The following is a 20,041-nucleotide window of genomic DNA, read 5'->3' on the forward strand; positions in this document are numbered from 1 at the left end:
CCTTTTTTTTTTTTTAAATAGAAAAATATACACATGTGAAAGGGAAAGCAAAAAGGAGGGACAAACATGTAACAAAAGCAAGATGGGCACAAATAAAACTATGTACAACAATAAAATCCAAACAGGGTGCGCCATCAACAAAAGAAAACCAAAAAGCAGGGAGGAGAACGGGGAGAACTATTTACAGGGGGGACGGGGCAAGCAGGGGCAGCACCCACCCACCCAGTCCCCAAAGTCTGTCCATCGGGGGGGGGGGCCACGTCCCGGGCCCCTCACCCCCTACAGGCCCCCAGTGGGCGTTCCCGGCCGGGAGCTCCGGCGGGCCTGCAGTCTGGTCCGCGGCTGGGTGGGAGCGGGCTCCACCGGAACATATCGGCGCCGGCGAGTCTCGGGTGGCTCCAGGGGTCCCTCGGCGCGGTGGCCCTCGCGGGGAGGTGGTGGGGCGACGGCGGACGGGCCGGCGGCGGCTGGAGCAGCCGGTGGTGGGGCTGCAGGAGCGGCCATGGCAGGCGGTGGCGCGGCCGGCGCGGCATGGGGGGCCAGGAAATCAACCAGGCGGTTGACAGTGTCCACAAGGGCCCCCCATGACTCTCGGCGCCAGGCCAGCGCCTGCTCCTGCAGCCGGATGTACTGCTGCGACACCTCCAGCTGCCGCTCCGACACCTCCAGCTGCCGGCGATGGATGGCCAGCAGCTGGGGGTCTGTGGCCACCGCCGGTAGTAGGCGCGGGGTCCGCCGTCTTGCCCTCCGCGGGGCCGGTGGTTCCTCGGCCGAGGGGCTACCCTGGAGCGAGGGTCCCGGAGGAGTCTCCGGGACGACCGACGCCTCGCCGGCGCTCTCTTCCGGTCCTTCGGATGGTGCCGGTGCAGGTGCAGGACACAGGAGAGGAGGGGGGAAAGAAGAATGGAGACAGGCGTTAGTGTGGTCCCCGAGCCGTGGCCTTTGTCCCCCCCGCCCTGTGCTGCAGGTTCCCCATCCCCGTCCCCGGGAGATGCTGCTGTGATGGATGGGGTTCAGGGGTCCCCCTGCCCTGCAGCCCGTCCCCTGGTGGGAGCGACTCTCACTTCAGCCCGCAGGGTCTGAGAGCAGGAGAGGTTTCTTAGGCCACAGCTGGCCAGTTTCTGGCAGGAGTGACAGCACCAGCTGTCGGAAGAGACAGTCCTTCCAACTCGTCGTGGGGAGAAGACCCCAAGGGGGGGCCCCTCTGCGATGCAGCTTTCCCTCTCCTCTGGCTGGCTGCCTATCAGCTCTCCCTTCCCCTAGCCTCTACCTGTGGCCCCCGCCCTCGCCCCCCAATTCAAAGCCAGCTCGGCTCCTCCCTCCTGTTTGTTCAGGGCAGAGGTGTCACCTGCCAGCTGTAGCGCCAGGATCCTCCTTTGGCCCTGGGAGCTCCTCGGCTCGGGTGGCTCATCTGTAGCCTGGGTCTCCCTTTGGCACTCCCCCCACTCCATCGCCTGCTGGTGCTGCGGGGTGTCCCACCCCCTCCACCCGGGGGCCCCTCGAGGTTCCGCTCCCCCCTGGCCTGGGGATGGGGCATGGCACTGTCATGCAGGGTGGCGGGGGGCAGGGGCTGCTGGCTGCAGTGCTGTGAGGGCCCTGTCCCTGGTGTCCTTGGGGCCATGGCCATGTGAGCGTGTGGGGGGCCCTGGACACATCTCTGTTCCCCCCGCCCCTCCAGCCCCGGGGTATCCACCAGAGAGGGGTACCTACCTGTGGGTCCGCTCCCACGGTCCGGAGATCCCCGGGGGTCGGAGGCCCTGCTGCTGCTCCGGGATGGCAGGAGGAGGATCTGCAGGCTGGAATCGGTGGAGGAGGAGCCCCCCTCCTCCTCCTCCTCCTCCCCCTGCCGTGATGTCCCGGGGATGGCCTCCGGGGGGGACCCCCGGGGTGCGGGGCTTACCTCCGGGCCGGAGCCCGGCTGCAGGGCCTGCTGGGGCTCGTCAGCCGAAGTGTCAAGGGTGGCCGGAGGGGGGGAGGTGTGCCGGGAGCCCAGGATGTCCCTGAGCTCCCTGTAAAAGGGGCAAGTGACTGGGGCGGCCCCAGATCGGCTGGCCGCATCCCGGGCCCAGGCGTAACCCTGCCGCAGCTCCTTCACCTTGCTGCGCACATGGTCAGGAGTGCAGGCAGGGTGACCCCGGGCAGCCAGGCCGTCGGCCAGCCGAGCGAACGCATCCACATTCCGTCTCTTGCTCCCCACTACCTGGAGCACCTCCTCCTCGCTCCAGAGCCCCAGCAGGTCCCACATCTCGGCCTCCGTCCAAGAGGGGCCCCGCTGCCGCTTCCCATACTGCTTGGTCCTCTGGCTCTGCTGGCTGCCCTGGCTGCCCTTGGGGGGGGTCCCCTGGGGGTGCTGGGGGGGCTGCTGGGCAGCCATGGCTGCAGAAGGGGCTGAGGGCTGGGCAGGCTCTCCACCGCATGTGCAGGCTCCGTTCCCTCAGCCTCCTGCAGTCAGGGCGGGGGAGGGGCCCTTTAAGGGGCCGCTCCACGCGGCCACCAGTGAGCTGCGGGGCTGGAGAGAGCGTCTCTCAACCCCCCAGCTGATTGCCGCCATGGAGGACCCGTCAATTTCGACGTTGCGGGACGCGGATCGTCTACACTGTCCCTACTTCGACGTTGAACGTCGAAGTAGGGCGCTATTCCCATCCGCTCATGGGGTTAGCGACTTCGACGTCTCGCCGCCTAACGTCGAAGTTGGTGCCGCTACTTCGAAGTAGCGTGCACGTGTAGACGCAGCTCTGAAAAGCAACCAGAAATATGCATCCCTGAAATGACAACATGGTTGTAAAATGGATTTCCACCACACTAACCCATGGGAACCATGTGGACTACAATTTGTGGGAAGCGAAAAAGGTGGCGAATGGCAAAAGATATTTCAACACTGGAATACTGGAACTTACCACAAACACCACATGAAAAGTCCTCCAAACAGGAAAGCATAAAGCTGCCTATAGATAATATCAAAACAAAAAAGCAGTCAAGTAGCACTTTAAAGAATAACAAAATAATTTATTAGGTGAGCTTTTGTGGGACAGACCCAGCTCCCTTAGACAAAGAGTTAATGGGCACAAAACACACATAAAAACACTCCTGATCCACAAACCTGTTAGCCGGCATTTTAATGGAGTGGGCCATCCTGTTAATGACTTAAGAGTTTGCGTGTTACTGAAGAGGAATTTTCACAACACTCTTGAAGGAGAGGCTGCCAAACTCTCTTTTATATTCATATTCGACACATTAACATGTACTTTGAACCAGGTTGGGAATTTTCTTAGTCACTATAGGGGCTCATTTGCATACTTGGCTTAATCTAATTCTTGACACACACACCCCCATTCTGTCCCTCTACTCTCTGATATGCTCACCTTGATACATTTTTTTCTGATTTGTCCACCTTGATTACTGTTTTTGGTTCTCTGTGCCTTAAATATTGAGTCTGTTCTGGTATGGCTATGGTCTGAAGAAGTGGGTCTGTCCCACGAAAGCTCACCTAATAAATTATTTTGTTAGTCTTTAAAGTGCTACTTGACTGCTTTTTTGTTTTGATAGTATATAGACTAGCACAGCTTCCTCTCTGCCTATAGATGTGTGTGACTAAGAGCATTCCCATGTCAGAAGCAGTTGGCTCCCTGCTACGTAGCAGGGAGTTTCATCTGGCCTTTCCAGTTCAGGTGTATTCCAACTTTCTTTATAATCTGTATCTAAATTGTGTCATGTCATACACATGATGTTTATAAGCTCAACCCACAAAGGATGATTATTCAGCTCCGCTGGAATTCTGACTAAACTGTGTTTAAACAAGACATGTCGAGGGAGATGAAAAGGCTTTTTTTTCCGCAAAAGAAATGTGGTTCCTCCTGTTTGAATGCATCTCTCATGTAAACCGAGCAAAGTATACAGGCCACCTAAGTATACAGGTGGAAGAGGTGGATGAAGCTTTTTTTAAACAAGTCATGCAGGGCCCCAGATTTGGTGGTGATGGGGGACTTCAACTATCCAGGTACATGTTGGGAAACTAATACAGCAGGGCACAGACTACCCAGTAAGTTCTTGGATTGTATTGAAGACAATTTTTTATTCCAAAAGGTTGAAAAAGCTACCAAAGGGGAAGCTGTTCTAGATTTGATTTTAACAAATAGGGAGGAATTGGTAGAGAAATTGAAAGTGGAAGGCAGCTTGGTTGAAAGTAATCATGAAATCATAGAGTTCACAATTCTAAGGAAGGGTGGAAGGGAAAACAGCAAAATAGAGATAATGGATTTCAGGAGGGCAGATTTTGGTAAACTCAGAGAGCTGGTAGGTAAGGTCCCATGGGAAGCAAAACTGAGGGGAAAAACAGCTGAGGAGAGTTGGCAGTTTTTCAAAGGGACATTATTAAGGGTCCAAAAGCAAGCTATCCCACTGCGTAGGAAAGATAGAAAATATGGCAAAAGACCGCGTTGGCTTAACCAGGAGATCTTGCATGATCTCAAAATAAAAAAGGAATTGCATAAAAAATGGAAACAAGGACAAATTGCAAAGGATGAATATAGGCAAACAACACAAGAATGCGGGAGCAAGATTAGAAGGGCTGAGGCACAAAATGAGCTCAAACTAGCTACAGGAATAAAGAGAAACAAGAAGGCTTTTTATAAATATATTAGAAACAAGAGGAAGACCAGGGACAGGGTAGGGCCATTGCTCAGTGAGGAGGCAGAAACAGTAACAGGGAACTTGGAAATGGCAGAGGTGCTTAATGACTTCTTTGTTTCGGTCTTCACTGAGAAGTCTGATGAAGGAATGCCCAACATAGTGAATGCTAGTGGGAAAGGGGTAGGGTTAGAATTTGAAATAAAAAAAGAACAAGTTAGAAATCACTTAGGAAAATTAGATGTCTTCACGTCACCAGGGCCTGATAAAATGCATCCTAGAATACTCAAGGAGCTGATAGAGGAGGTATCTGAGCCTTTATCTATCATCTTTGGAAAATCATGGGAGAAAGGAGAGATTCCAGAAGACTAGAATAGGGCAAATATAGTGCCCATCTATAAAAAGGGGCATAAGAATAACCCAGGAAACTACAGGCCAGTCAGCTTAACTTCAGTGCCAGGAAAGATAATGGAGCAGGTCATTAAAGAAATCATCTGCAAGCACTTGGAAGGTGGTAAGGTGATAGGGAACAGCCAGCATGGGTTTGTAAAGAACAAATCATGTTAAACTAATCTGATAGCTTTCTTTGATAGGATAATGAGCCTTGTGGATGGGGAGAAGCGGTAGATGTTGTATACCTAGACTTTAGTAAAGCATTTGATACGGTCTCGCATGATATTCTTATTAAAAAACTAGGCAAATACAATTTAGATGAGGCTACTATAAGGTGGGTGCATAACTGGCTGGATAACTGTATCCAGAGAGTAGTTCTTAATGGTTCTCAATCCTGCTGGAAAAGTATAACAAGTAGGGTTCTGCAGGGGTCTGTTTTAGGACCAGTTCTGTTCAATATCTTCATCAGTGATTTAGATATTGGCATAGAAAGTACACTTATTAAGTTTGCAGATGATACCAAGCTGGGAGGGGTTGCAACTTCTTTGGAGGATAGGGTCATAATTCAAAATGATCTGGATAAATTGGAGAAATGGACTGAGGTAAACAGGATGAAGTTTAATAAGGACAAATGCAAAGTGCTCCACTTAGGAAGGAACAATCAGTTTCACACATACAGAATGGGGAGAGCCTGTCTAGGAATGACTACAGCAGAAAGGGATCTAGGGGTTATAGTGGACCACAAGCTAAATATGAGTCAACAGTGTGATGCTGTTGCAAAAAAAGCAAACATGATTCTGGAATGCATTAACAGGTGTGTTGTGAACAAGACACATGAAGTCATTCTTCTGCTCTACTCTGCGCTGGTTAGGCCTCAGCTGGAGTATTGTGTCCAGTTCTGGGCACCGCAGTTCAAGAAAGATGTGGAGAAATTAGAGAGGGTCCAGAAAAGAGCAACAAGAACGATTAAAGGTCTAGAGAATGTGACCTATGAAGAAAGGCTGAAAGAATTGGGCTTGTTTAGTTTGGAAAAGAGAAGATTGAGGGGAGACATGATAGTGGTTTTCAGCTGTCTAAAAGGGCATCATAAGAAGGAGGGAAAAAACTTGTCCTTCTTGGTCTCTGAGGATAGAACAAGAGGCAATGGACTTAAACTGCAGTAAGGGAGGTTTAGGTTGGACATTAGGAAAAAGTTCCTAACTGTCAGAGTGGTCAAACAGTGGAATAAATTGCCAAGGGAGGTTGTGGAATCTCCATTGCTGGAAATATTTAAGAACAGGTTACATAGATGTCTATCAGGGATGGTTTAGACAGTACTTGTTCCTGCCATTGGGGCAGGGGGCTGGACTCAATGGCCTCTCAGGGTCCCTTCCAGTCCTAGTATTCTATGACCAAAAAAAAGCAGATATCCATGCCAGACAAACAAAACCATCAGGAGAGCAAGTCGGGGAAAATTATCACAATTTCAACAGGGGCTACAGACAGTACTTCCAGGAAGACTTTCTGCCTGTTGAAGCATGGTCAATTAACTTTGATAGGGACTTTTTAAAGGTTTACTAGATCATGCAGAGAGGGGAAGAGTGCACCTAAATCATTCTTCCCCTGAGGAGACAAGGCAAACCAGACCTTGGATTCTGTGGGGATTGTGACTAAGTAATCAGCTGTTGCAGGAAAAGGCGAACTGGTGAAGAAACTACCTTGAACAAACAATGTAACTTGTGTGATAAAGCTCCTCTGCACTTGGTGGGACCTAAACTTTCAAGCGTCCTGCTTGCTCAAGGACGGCGGTGTTGGGCACTCTGTCCTTCCATGATATTCCAAGGATGCGCCTGAGGCAGCGCAAGTGGAAGACATTCAGCCTCTTTTCCTGGCGGGCATACAGGGTCCAAGTCTCGCTGCCGTAAAGGAGGATGTCACTTGTGCCACTGGGACAGTCCTCACAAATACCCTTTTTAAAAATTTACACGATACACTACATAATAGGCAGAAATGTCACAGGAGACATGAAATGCAGAGACTATGAGTTGGATGTTAAAACAGTAGCTAGTGGAGCTGTTCTTTGCTCTGGGACCAACAAAGCACAAATTCCTAAGCATAGTCTGAAAGTTAGTCAAGTGTTGCTTGTTGTTAGTCCCTGAAACATAACTTTGGATTTCAGACATAAGCATTGCTCTGTGGACTTACGTGGCACCAGATCTGTTTCTTCCTGGTTTCTGACCCTTTGAGATTTACAGGGAACTGAGACTGCAGCATTGGAAGCAACTCGTCCATCACCACATTACTGAGAATCTAAAACCAAGGAAAAACATCATCTTCACTAAGTTACTAACACATGGTATGCATTAAGTATTTCTGCTTGGGAATGCTGAGCACATTACAAACCTCAGGCTCTGTTTCCAGGAGGAGATTCCCTGCTCCATAACAACCTTTCTCGTGCCTGTAAAATCACAGTGCTTCTAGGAACACCTCAACTTCAAAGGAGTCCTGTCTCTGTAAAACTGAATCCAAAATATGTTAGCCCCAGCAACATTTAGCTAAGGTTAATCAGAAAAGTCTGATCAAGTCCTAGCACGCTCAAATCCAGTTACATGTAAGTCAGCTTGTGCTTATATGATATGACAATAAGTGCTATATAAAACCTATGACAGAAAGTAACATTGTACTAACAACAAACGTGGAAGTGCCTCTGGCTATCTTGGTAGATCTCTGTACACTGACCTTGTCCTTTTGAAGAAATGAAAGCCAAAACTGCTTGATGTTGCTCAAGTTAAAAATAATAAATTCAATCCCAGATAGGAATTTTTCACACTCTTTGGACTTACATCAGTATCATGTGTGCACCTGATTCAGATCAAAGATATATTGGCATTAGAAAAGGTTCAGAAAATGGCAACTAAAATGATTAGTGGTTTGGAATGGGTCCCATATGAAGAAAGATTAAAGAGACTTGGACTTTTCATCTTAGAAAAAAGGAAACTAAATGGGTGGGTTATGACAGAGGTATATAAAATTATGAATGGCATGGAGAAAGTGAACAAGGAAAATTTATTTACTTGTTCCCATAATATAAGAACGAGGGGACACCAAGTGAAAGTAATGGGCAGCAGGTTTAAAACAACAGAAAACTATTCTTCACACAGTTCACAGTCAAAATGTGGAACTCCTTGCCAGAGGAGGCTGTGAAGGCGAGGACTATAACAAAGTTTAAACAAGAGCTAGATAAATTCTTGGAGGTTAGGTCCATTGACGGCTATTAGCCAGGTTGGGTAAGGAATGGTGTCCCCGGCCTCTTTTTGTCAGAAGCTGGAGATGGAAGGCAGGAAAGATATTGTTACCTGTTCACTTCACTCCCTCTGAGGCATCTGGTATTGGCCAATGTTGGCAGACAGGATACTGGGGTAGATGGACCTTTGGTCTGACCCAGTATGGCCATTGTTATGTTCTTAGAAACCCAAGAGTCTCTAGAGGTCTCCACAGTTTCACTGAGCCCTCAATGCAGAGGTGATCCTTCACTGAATGAAATCCATACAATTTTAGGAAAGGATCCTCATGTCAGTAAAAAACACCTGTTTTCAGCGTCATTTGCAGATGTTGCCCCATGTCTAATAATGCAAACATTTCCAAATTTTACCTGTGCAACAATATCGGATCTCATCTTGAAGGACAGATTTCCAGGTGTGCTGGGATTCTGCAGAGTTTGTGCAGAAACAGAAGGACTTTCAGAATGGATGGTAGAGGAACAGCAGAAACTCTTCTGGAGGCTCATTTAAGGGATTTTGGTCCCAGTGGGTGTAGTCAACTTGAAAGCACAGAACATGCTTCCAACAATGACATTTAGAATTGGTTGTTTCTAGAAACACTGCTCTAACAGAAAAGAGCTCTTAAAGATCTTAGTGTCTCTCCTTGACAGCTGCCATTTTACTTCCCTAAAGAATTCCTGTCTACTTGTAAGACATTAGAGGGAACTACATATGATCAGTACCTGCTGAGATTTGGCCTATAATTTGAGACATCTGAATGCAATGAATCAGACTAGACACTTGCACAGTCACTTAAAAGCATTTGCATTTTTCTAGATAGGATTTCGAAAAAAATATCGTGCCATAATTATACACTAAGGATTTTCCTATTCTAGCATTAACAAAAATCTGTTCTGTTCTGAAAGTAATTGATGAAGCCTCACATCCTTTCTCACTGACTATTTCAGCAGACAAGAAAGATCCCTGATACATGAGCAAATTTAATGTGTATTGTATGAAATAAAGTGATCATCTCTTTACATATTGTTACAACTAGATGGAACTTTTAGGGCACGCTGCCATTTTCTTTTTAGAGCTGGCAAGCAGCACTGAGAAACAAAACAAAGCAACTGTCTCAAAAGAGTCCAGGAATTGGCAACATCTCTCAGCAGCTGCTTCTAATTTCATGTCACTTTACTATGAAAACTGGCTTCTTCATCTGATTGAATAAACCACTGTAACCCACAACCAGTACTAACTGTACTGCTTCTAAAGAGAGTAAAAGATGGTACAAGAGCATAGCAAAAAGGAAATAGATTTAAACAGCATGAGGTCCTGAAAACCTTGTGTCTGAGACACATCAATATGTTCAGTTTATTTATGGTCTCTAGCTCTGAAGAATGCAGCAGCTCTTTGAACAATGGGGCCGTTGCATATGTATAATCAGTATTCTTTTTATGCATTGGACTTTGCTATCCTTAAAACAAAAATGATGAAAATCTAAAATTCAGACATGGAGCCCTTTCTATTCAGAGCTAGCGTTGATGAAGAGTTCTTGAAGTTGCTGTCCTGTATAATGCTGTAAGGAGCCAGTAAGACTCTAGTCTCTTCTGTGTTGTGGCACGTTTCTGAAACAGGGCACAACACAGGCTTACCTATTAATCCTTGGCAGAGACTGTTGATCAATCTGTTGTATTCACTCATTGAGGTCACCAGCAAGTATCTGGATAAAGTGATGGATCCTCTGGGCTTATATTCTTTCCCTTGGGCCTGGGGCAAAAAATCCAAACAATTATCTTTATGATTGCTTAAGGGCAGAATTGCTCACACAAACTTTGCTGTTAGGATTTAGGGTCTGAGTGACTAATAGTAAGCCTCTCTCTCTCTCTTCATTGTCTCTTCATTGACAGTAATAGCCACGTTTGGGTATGAAATTTAATAGCTGTTTAACAAACACAATACATTCATTTTGGAGAGTAAACAAAGGAGGAGAATGCAACCCTATAAACCAGAAGGAGGAACTGCAAGCTGGGAGAGGGCAGAACATAACTTTGCAGAATAGTGTGACTAACTGTCCCTTGAAAAGGCAAGCCCATGTCCAGATGTCTGGGTGTACGTGTCTGCAGGCGACGCATCTGAGTGGCTGAGATTATGCAAGATCCATATACTTTTACAACCCATAAAAGGCAGACAGAAGCACTGAAGCAACATATTTACCTCTTTACAATCAAACCATTCCAGGGTGCAGTTTCCTGACAAAATGAAATAACACTTCTTCCACGTGCAGGTGTCCCCATTGTACTGTGTCAGGAAACCTTCCTGCAGAAGACCACCAGGTGGCTTCCAGAGCTGGAAATGGATAAGAGGCCAGGAAAGAAGTCCCAGTGAAAATGAAGATGCAATTGTAAACTCTGGGGGCAAAGATCACATCATCTTCTGCATTTATGTAGTGCCTAGTACAAGCAGCTGGACCTTTAGCTGCTACCACAAAATAATGGGACAATTGACTGAGGACATCTGGTGGCCATTGGATGTAACTAAAACACTTACATTAACTCCCCCTCCCACCTAATTTCAGTGACAGTAGCTCTGAAGGGGGCTTACAAGGTCTTTCACTCTAACCCCGAGGAGAGGTAATAATTTATTGGCTCCATCTGTGCATACGAAATTATAAAACTTGTATGTAGTATGGAATTGCAGCGTCATACCTGTGTTCATCCCAGGATATCAGAGAGACATGCAGAAGCATTAAGAGTCCAGTTGACCTGAATCGTCTCTTGCAACATGTACAGAATTAACTCCCTATGCTTAATTTGTTCCACCTTCCATTGATCTGTGATGCTCCAAATACCTTTCTCATACCTGAAGCAGAGCTCTGTGTAAACTTGAAAGCTTCTCCCTTTCACAAACGACTGGTCCAATAAAAAGAATTGAGAATGAAACAATGACCAAGTAACAGCAGGTGGCAAGTTTTTAAGCCTTCCTAGCTTCACAGGGCATCCATACTAAAAATGCTTTCTGTCAACAGTAAATCAACAGATAAGTCCTCTATGGTTCCAGTCAGATGACCCTCGGAGATGCTGTGTCCACAGCAATCACAGATCTATGCGCACTGCCTCCAGCCAGTCTTAAAGCCACCAGGAGCCCTGGAAACCCCGTGGCTGGAAGCTGAGAGTGTGCAAACAGTAGAGCTGCAGACTGCTGTGAAAACACCAGTACAGCCACACCTAGCCAGAAAGCTGTCCCACATGGCAGACCAGCAGGGAGTATAAGGACCCACCCCCCCACCCCTGGGACCTCAAGGGAAAACCCTGAGGACTCCCAGGAGCCATCTGGGAGCACAAAATGCTGGGCCCCCATCCTGGACTGGACCCAAGCTGCAGGATCTCCTCAGCCTCTAGGCTGAAGAGTTGCTCCTCTTGGATCCCTCAGCCAAGAGAAGGAATGCCCCTGCCTACAGCCAGCAGGCCACCACCTTGGTAGCATGGGGCCACCCTGCCCAGATGATGGAGCAATTCTAGGCAAAGGTGAAAGAACTGAGGCAGGGGTACACGCAGGCCCAGGATGCTGCCAGGAAGTCAGGGACAGGACCCACGTCCTGCGCCTATTTCCACAAGGTCCACAACCTCCTGAGGCGCAAGGACATCCCCCAGCAGATGTCATCGACACAGCCGAGGAGGCCCCTCTCCCTGCCAGACCCAGAGCCAGACACAGGTCCAAGGTGAGCGAGGGCACACTGGTAATCACCCTGTACTTGGGTCCCTCCAGCCAGGCCACATCCAGGGCATCCCTGGACCTCTTTGAGGGACACTCCAGTAAATACCCGGCATGTCACACAGCCTATGGCTTGCAGCAGGGGGCGGGGTTGGTTGAGAGGGAGAGAACCAGCCCCTGCCCCAGCTGGAAGTGGGCCAGCCACATGGACGATGGCCCAACACCAGATACACCAAGAAGTGCCGCTCCCGCCACAGGGGAATTCCCGCAGGCAACATTCAGCACACACTCCTGTGGACAATACTGTGGGGGGACCCGGTGGAGGGGATGGGGTATTCAATCACCATCCACCTGCCCCTCTTTAGTGGGGGGTGGGGGGGACTGAGGAAGGGGCAAAGGAAAGGGTCGTGGGGGGGATGGGGTAGAGCTATGGGCCTGATACCTTGCTGGGGGTGCCCTGGGGAGGGTTATAGGGCACCATGGAAGAAGCTATCCCTCAGGGCCTCCCAGATCCACAGCCCGTCCTGATGGGCATGGCGGACCAGAGCTGCACCCGGATGCACATACTGGTGGCCAGCATCCAGCCCCCCCTACCCCAGGACATAGGCCTCCCCTTCCCCTCCACAATATTGTGGAGGGTACAACAGGCAGCCGCAACTTGTGGGTCATTGTGCTCCCCCATGTCCAGCTGTGTCAGGAGGTATCTAAAATGTACCTTCAGGAGGCTGAAGGCACACTCAACTTGGTTGTATGCCGTTGATTCAGGCATTAAAGAGCTCCTGGCTTGGGTCTGGGTGCCCAGGGCATGCCCTCATAAGCCAGGGCATATGGGGGCAGGTGGTGTCCCCCACAAAGCACAATGGCATGTCACATCCCCAATGGCCAGCTCCTGGTGGGAGATGTAGGTGCTCACTTCCATCCTCCGGAACAGGCCAGAGTTCTGGAACAGCTGCGCAACACGTGTCCAACCCGACCATCTGACATACACATCAAGGAACTGTCCCCAGTGGTTGACCTGGGCTTGCAGCACGATGGAGTGATATCCCCTGCAGTTGAACCTGGCTGCTCTGTGGGCGAGGGAACAGATTGGATTGTGGGTCCCATCAATTGCCCAGAGGCAGCTGGAGAAACGCACGGCACTGAAGCTGGCCACAACCGTGTCCAGGTCTGTGTGGCAGATGACCCTCTGCAGCAGGAGCATGTTGATGGCCATCACAACTTGCAAGGCGAGTGAACCAACCACACACAAGAGACTGTGGAAGGGAGCCCGTGGGCGTGGGCGTGGGCGTGGGCGTGGGCGTGGGCGTGGGCCCTCCTGTCCCCCTTTCCCCTCCCCAAGCTCTCTGGGAGCCCCCATGTGAGGCAGCCCCCCCAGCAGCAGGTCTGCATGAGGGTGGGATGGCATCATGCCCTGGAGACAGGGCTTCTCTCCACCCCCACCCTATCCCTGTCACCCCCAACCCCACTCTCCGAGGGTCCTCCTTGGGCAGGACACCTCACCCTTACTTCTCTCTGTGCAGGGCCTGCAGCCTAAGAGCGCTTTACCTGCATGAGGACAGCCTGGATGGTGGACTTGCCCACACTAAACTGCTTCCTGACAGAGCTGTAACTGTTAGGGGTAGCCAGCTTCCAGAGTGCTATGGTGACCCACTTCTCCAGGGGGATGAGGGGCCACAATCAGGTGGGGGTGAGCCAGGTGCACAGCTCCAGGAAGGTGTCCTTTCTCATTCTGAAGTTCTAGAGCCATTGCTGTTCATCCGACTGTCCCATGACAATCCAGTCCCACCATTCGGAACTGGTGGTGTACCTCCAGACCCACCTGAGCACCCAAGGGCAAGTGGAGGCAGGCCCACGTGGCAGCCACAGCATGCTCCTCGAACCCAGTGCTGGGCTCATCCTCCCCAGAGGAAGAGATAGGGTGGCCAGAATCAGGTGCAGCAGAACCTGCAGCGCCTGTGCCAATCCAAGCCCCCCCCCCAGGGGATGCTCTAGCACCATGGCTATCTGGAAGGTGCACAGTCTCTCACAGAAAGCATCTGAGCCCTGCAGGAGCTATGCTGTCCCTCAATGAGGTAGGCAAGCCTCAGCATGGGCAGGGAACATGGGGGGGCACCTTTAAGTGTGTGCCTGGCCAGGGTTCCTGAAAGGGCTTGCCGGCCATGCAACCCTGTCTAACCAGGTTCTGGGGCCTGTTCTGTTAAAACAGCACCTGGGTGGTTTGGTCGCTTTCTGTTAACAAAGCAGATTGACAGATTGCTGTAGTGTAGACATAGCTCTAGAGAGAATAGGGAGGAAGGCAAAATCGTCTTCAGATCTGGGAGAAGGCACAAGTTTAGGGTATAGATGGAAGAGAAAAAACTCTCCCAGAACACTAGAAATAGCCATGTATTGCACTCTCAAAGCTCACCGCTCCTACAGGAGTCAGCAGGGATCAGGAAGGGAAGGTGAAGGAGGAGTGATATTCAGGATGACATGGCCTTTTGAATTCTCTGAAACTTTAGCTGGTACTTTCAATGTGAACTGGGCAGTGCCACCACTGGCCTCCAGCATGCAAAAACTACCCCTATACGCCCAGATATGGATCAACCATTGCTTTAGCATTTTAAAATATGTCCCTAAAGACCTATTTCCAGGGCATCAGAAGCCAAAGCATCTCCCTACTGTTAGGTCAGAGATCCACATCCTAGCTATTAATTACATGTGTAGCCACTGATTTTAGTTTACTGTGTGATGGTATGATTACGTTATACACAGGCTTTGTATGTTATAGTTAATTTGTTTATTTTATATCTAAAAGTATAAGATATCTCAGGATTTAGAGGAACGATATACTAGACAGCAGTCAGAGAAGCTAAAATTCAAGAACCTGTAAGTTGACACCTGCAAGATTTTAGCTTCATTATTTAGGCCCTGAAGAAAAGAAAGGATGTTATGAGTGACTGGAAAAATAACTTGATGCCTTATGCTGATGGGAAAAGAGGCATCAAGTGATATTATGCAATATTACCAAGATGATTAATATTAGATAATTAAATTACCATAAAGGCACATCATTTCAGACATGTGTTTTAATCACAGCATAGGGAACACACCAATAAAAGAAAAAGAGGATGAAAACATGCAGAATATAGGTGTACACAAAATCACAATATGAAAAGGGAATGCCCAGAATAGGAAAACTGAACTCCCTATGAGTGACTCAAGCAGGAATTGAAGAATTTACTGATAGTCAAGCCACTGGAGACCCAGCAAACACTCACACTTTTGTCAAGGGTGCATGCATAACTATATCTGTAACTTATGCACAGATTTGTACAGAATTTCTGTACACTTGGGTAATCATAACTGTTCACTTTAATAAAACATAAAATGGTCTTTGGTCTTGACTTCAAATTTAGAGTTTCTAGAGAACCTAAACAGGAGACTTTTATGCTGTTACGCTTAAAATTGTAGTTGACAGAGCCAAAGTCACACCACATTACAAAATTTACTTTTAATAAAAGGCTACATATGACACTGCTAGAGCTTAGGAAGAAGCAGCTGGAGACTGCATATTACAGCAGCTGCTAAGAGAATAATTGCTTCAAGGGGAATTGTGCCACAAAAAGGACACTGGTGCCCAGGCGTTTGTAGGAGGAATATGGCATATACAAGAGGTGAGAGACTTACTTTGCTCTGCAGCAGCTGTAGAGCAGGTCTGCCTTGTGGGTCCAGCTCCTTTGAGACCCATCTCAGAAAGGTAGTTGCAAGTTGCCTCTGATAATAGGGCATGAAATTTTCACTGTGGCATCTGTGCAACCTGGAGAGTAAGAACCAAGAGGACCATGGTATCTCAGTCCTCTCCCAAGGGAAGAAATACAGCTGTCTGTGCCTAATTGGCATTGTTCCCTCACCCAATAGCTTGTGAATTACTAGAGTGGGCCATCCACTGGAGCAGATCTAAATCCAACCCTCTCCAAAATTCAAGAGCACCCCAAAGGGGAAGTTCTAATCTGAGCCATCACTACATATATTTCAGACTCACAGGATCACTGTAAGGCTATAGCCAGATTCTAACAGCCACTAATATTCACCAGAAGAATAAAAATAAATTTTATTCCGAGAGTCAATGGTGGGAAACCCTTTGACTCTAAAAGTGCCTGGGAGGTGCATGCTATGGACCTTTGTACTCATCAGCAATGAGAAGGTCATGGAGTGCCTACCAAACATAAGAAAGAGCATGTTCAACTAACATGGGAGAAAGAAACTTGTATCACTAATAGTTTCTGATGAGATCTAACCTTCTTTGACCAAGGAACATTGATATGATGGGGAACAGGAATATTTTACTTCCATTCAGATATGAGGGAAGAAACACAACAAAAGAGACAGACTTAAGATGTCAGATTTATTATAGCACCACTGTTCTTACTACATTTACATTATGGCATCACCCAGGGACCACAGTCAAGATGGGGACATCATGCTGACTACTGTAGAAAGGAGATGCTCCCTATCCTGAAAAGTTTACAGTATCCCTGGCCTGGTAGTCAGTTCCTTTTGGTTGTGTTACCCTATCCCAGCAGGATCTAGCATGGGAAGAACCAGAAGGTTCTTTCCACCTACAGTGTTGCAATGGATCATAGTATGATTGCCAAACCTTTTAGCTTCACACTGCCCTATGAGGTAGTTTAGTGTAATTTTGCAGTGGGTAAACTGAAGCATAGAAATGTGAAGAAAACTTCCCATGGTTCTCTGCCCTGTGCATAACTGAGGTGTCCCCACTACCAGGTCCCTCTTCCAGCCACTGGATCACACTCCTGAACTGCTGTGCTTCTGTGAGAAGCAGAGAGCAACCAAAATCAGCCTGTGAAGCATTAGGAGGATGGCTCTGAATGTTAGATGGTCTGAGGAATCTTATCTTTTAATTGCATATGTAGCACTGCTTCTCCAAATGGAGTCTCTCCACAACCTAGAAAGGGAGATTAAAACATGAAAACAAACTTCTTAACTGAGATGCTACTGAAAGATCACAGCTACAATCTATTGTGACCTCAGACAAAGCTGACAATGCTACCACAGTATGAATAAGAACATAAGAACATAAGAATGGCCATACTGGGTCAGACCAAAGGTCCATCGAGCCCAGCATCCCATCTGCCGACGGTGGCCAATGCCAGGTGCCCCAGAGAAGGAGAACAGAAGACAATGATCAAGTGATTTATCTCCTTGCCATCCATCTCCTGCCCTTGTTATGAAGGCTGGGGCACCATACTTTATCCCTGGCTAATAGCCATTTATGGACCTAACCTGCAAAAATTTATCAAGCTCTTTTTTAAACCCTAATAGAGTCCTGGCCTTCACAGCCTCCTCGGGCAAGGAGTTCCACAGGTTGACTGAAGATTCTGAGTTTCTGAAGATTTCCTGTGGTATATTCCCCTGGCCATACCCTTCAGCCTGACCCATGAAGAGGCAGAGAGAAAACTGTGGTTTAAACAGTGAGTGGGAGAAAGAGTGACCAAAGTATAAAAACAAGACATTTCCCAACTCTCTCTCACACACACACTGCACCGTTTGTATAAGAACCCAGAAGAAGGTACTTAGAGCCCATTCTCACTGTCAGATATGCTGCGTGTTTGTCTGAATGTTCTAATGCCTTTGAACTACTGGCTGGTTTACTAGGGAAAAAAAAAGTAATCAAACCCTAAATTAGATTGTGTGTGTCACATCTCAAAAGTCATCTCAGTGAACGCAGCCATCGTTAGCAGCTTTCCAAAAGTTCAAAACAAGTTGTGGAATGTGCTCATAAAGTCTTCCAGCTTCTAGGAGGGAAGACAATACATGCTACTGCACTACTCTCTTTATGAAGACCTAGACCGAATTTGATAATACCGCTGAGGCTGCTTAAATTGACCTGACAATGAAACTTCCAGCAGAGTTAATTAGACTCTGACAAAGGCTCACATCCCCCTGTCTGATCTGACTTGTTCTTTCCTCTTTTGATAAGTACTATTGATACTGGGCCATTTCCACCTTGCTGAGTAGACCTTGTCAGCTCTGGCCCTCCCTTTTACTGGTACCCCACTCTTTAAATACCCCTCTGAAACCACCCCCCCCCACTCATGCATCTGATGAAGCGGTTCTTTGCCCATGAAAGCTGATGCTCCAAAATATCTGTTAGTCTGTAAGGTGCCACAAGACTTCATGTTGTTCTCGAAGCTACAGACTAACACGGCTACCTCTCTGATAGCAGAGTTAATGATTGCAGCAGAGATTTCAAATCCCCATTGCCACAACTACTATGCTAAATCAACACTTTACTCCAACTAAAGCTGTTTTACCACATCTGTGACCCAGCACAGCTGACAACCAACAAACCATCTTTTCCAGTACCATGCACTATATGTTATCATCTGCACCTCTGCAAAATGAATGCAAACTGCTACCAAAGCAGAACAGCAGAAATTTACAAACAATTTGCAGAAGTGTAAATGACAACACAAGGTACCAGAGGCAGGGAACAATCAGTTTGAACAGATGCAATTGATGTACTTTAAACAGAGCCGCCCACCCGCTACAACCTCAAATGCAAAAATATGAGCAAATGAGCACATGAAATCAGAAGCAAAGCACCTGAAATCACTGAGACCAGCAAAATGGACTTGCACTGCCTCAAAGGGCCTTGGGAAGCTGCTCTTAATAGTGCAACCACTTCCAAAGACCTAGGAGACTAATAAGCAGGCCAAATCATATGCAGCACCTCATTAGGCTAATTCTCACCGTGGGAACTTCGAAGTTGCAAACTTGAAAGCACTGGCAAGCCATGTAGCTGCAGGCACTGCAACGTACCTGTGCAACTTCGAAGTTCCTGTGGTGAGAATTAGCCTAATGAGGTGCTGCATACGCATCACAGCACCTCATTGCTATTCCCCGTTCGGGCTGATTACCATGCCCACTTCGAAGGCGGCGGCTAGTGTAAACAAGCCCAAGCAGTACTATTATTACTACCAGATTCTAGCCCTTTTCCAAGAAAATAAAAAGGCCTGGTAGTTCTCAAGCCAGTCTAACACTCATCTCCTTGGAAAACAGGCACATTCTCATGTTCCTCAACTAACATCATATATGCCATCATGTGCCAAAAATGCCCACATGCTTTGTATATTGGACAGACTTCAAATTCTCTTAGACCAAGAATTAATGGGCATAAAACAGACATAAAAACACTCCTGATTCACAAACTGGTCAGCCAGCACTTTAATAGAGTGGGCCATTCTGTTAATGACCTGAAAGTCTGGTTGTTACTGAAGAGGGACTTTCACAGCCATTTGGAAAGAGAGACTGCTGAACTCTTTTATATTCAAATTCAACACATTAACACGTGGTTTGAACTGGGATGGCAATTTTCTAGGTCATTATAGGGGCTCTTTTACATACTTTGCTTTATCTAATACTTGACTTCCCCTCACTCCTTCTGCTCTTCTGCTCTCTGATTTCCTCACCTTGATGATAATTTTTCTGATTTGTGAACCTTGATTACTATTTTTGGTTCTCTGTGCCTTAAATATTGAGTCTGTTCTAGTATGGCTATGATCCGAAGAAGTGGGTCTGTCCCACGAAAGCTCATAACCTAATAAATTATTTTGTTAGTCTTTAGTGCTACTGGACTGCTGTTTTGTTTTAATAGTATATAGACTAGCACAGCTCTCTCTCTGTTACTATTCATCTCTTTGGAAGATCCTTCTTCCAGGACTGATTGCAGTCCTAGGAGTGCATTCCTGATAACTTAATGGTGACATCAGTGGAAACAGTCACAAATGAACACAAGGCCATGCCTATCTGAAATGCGAGATGCACAACATAGCAGAAACAAACAGGGTAACTCTGGCCAGTGGTCATTGCAAATTCGGTTTTAGAAATCTGAGAAGAGTACTTGTCCACATGGAGTCCATTCACAAACAAGATAACTACTGACCAAAATTTGTAGTACTAATGACATCCATGTTCTATGGATGGATCAGGTGCACTGGCTAATGAAAGGATAACAATGGAGTGAGAACGAGAGTCTCAAAAGGGTGTATAAAACTTTTAAA

At 47.5% G+C, this 20,041-nt stretch overlaps 1 protein-coding gene across 1 annotated transcript; it reads right to left on the reverse strand.

The window, feature by feature from the left end:
* Positions 1–259: 259 nt before the first annotated feature.
* Positions 260–7,764, reverse strand: LOC142002973 (uncharacterized). The gene is made up of 4 exons (XM_074979533.1): positions 7,402–7,764; positions 7,204–7,308; positions 1,711–2,945; positions 260–848 (listed from the first exon to the last, which is right to left on the reverse strand). Exons 3-4 carry the CDS (start codon positions 2,372–2,374, stop codon positions 280–282), a joined length of 1,233 nt encoding a protein of 410 aa, XP_074835634.1. The 5' UTR covers positions 2,375–2,945; positions 7,204–7,308; positions 7,402–7,764; the 3' UTR covers positions 260–279.
* Between the last annotated feature and the right edge of the window lie 12,277 nt (positions 7,765–20,041).

This window comes from Carettochelys insculpta, chromosome 29 (assembly GCF_033958435.1).
Source record: "Carettochelys insculpta isolate YL-2023 chromosome 29, ASM3395843v1, whole genome shotgun sequence".
Lineage (NCBI taxonomy): Eukaryota > Metazoa > Chordata > Testudines > Carettochelyidae > Carettochelys > Carettochelys insculpta.

What these genes read in the sequence shown, in the direction of transcription:
- LOC142002973 (XM_074979533.1), bottom strand. Translation starts at nt 2,374, where the DNA reads ATGGCTGCCCAGCAGCCCCCCCAGCACCCCCAGGGGACCCCCCCCAAG. An exon ending in CCGTGGGAGCGGACCCACAG is followed by an intron (nt 849 to 1,710) that starts GTAGGTACCCCT and finishes CACCATCCGAAG; the next exon opens with GACCGGAAGAGAGCGCCGGC.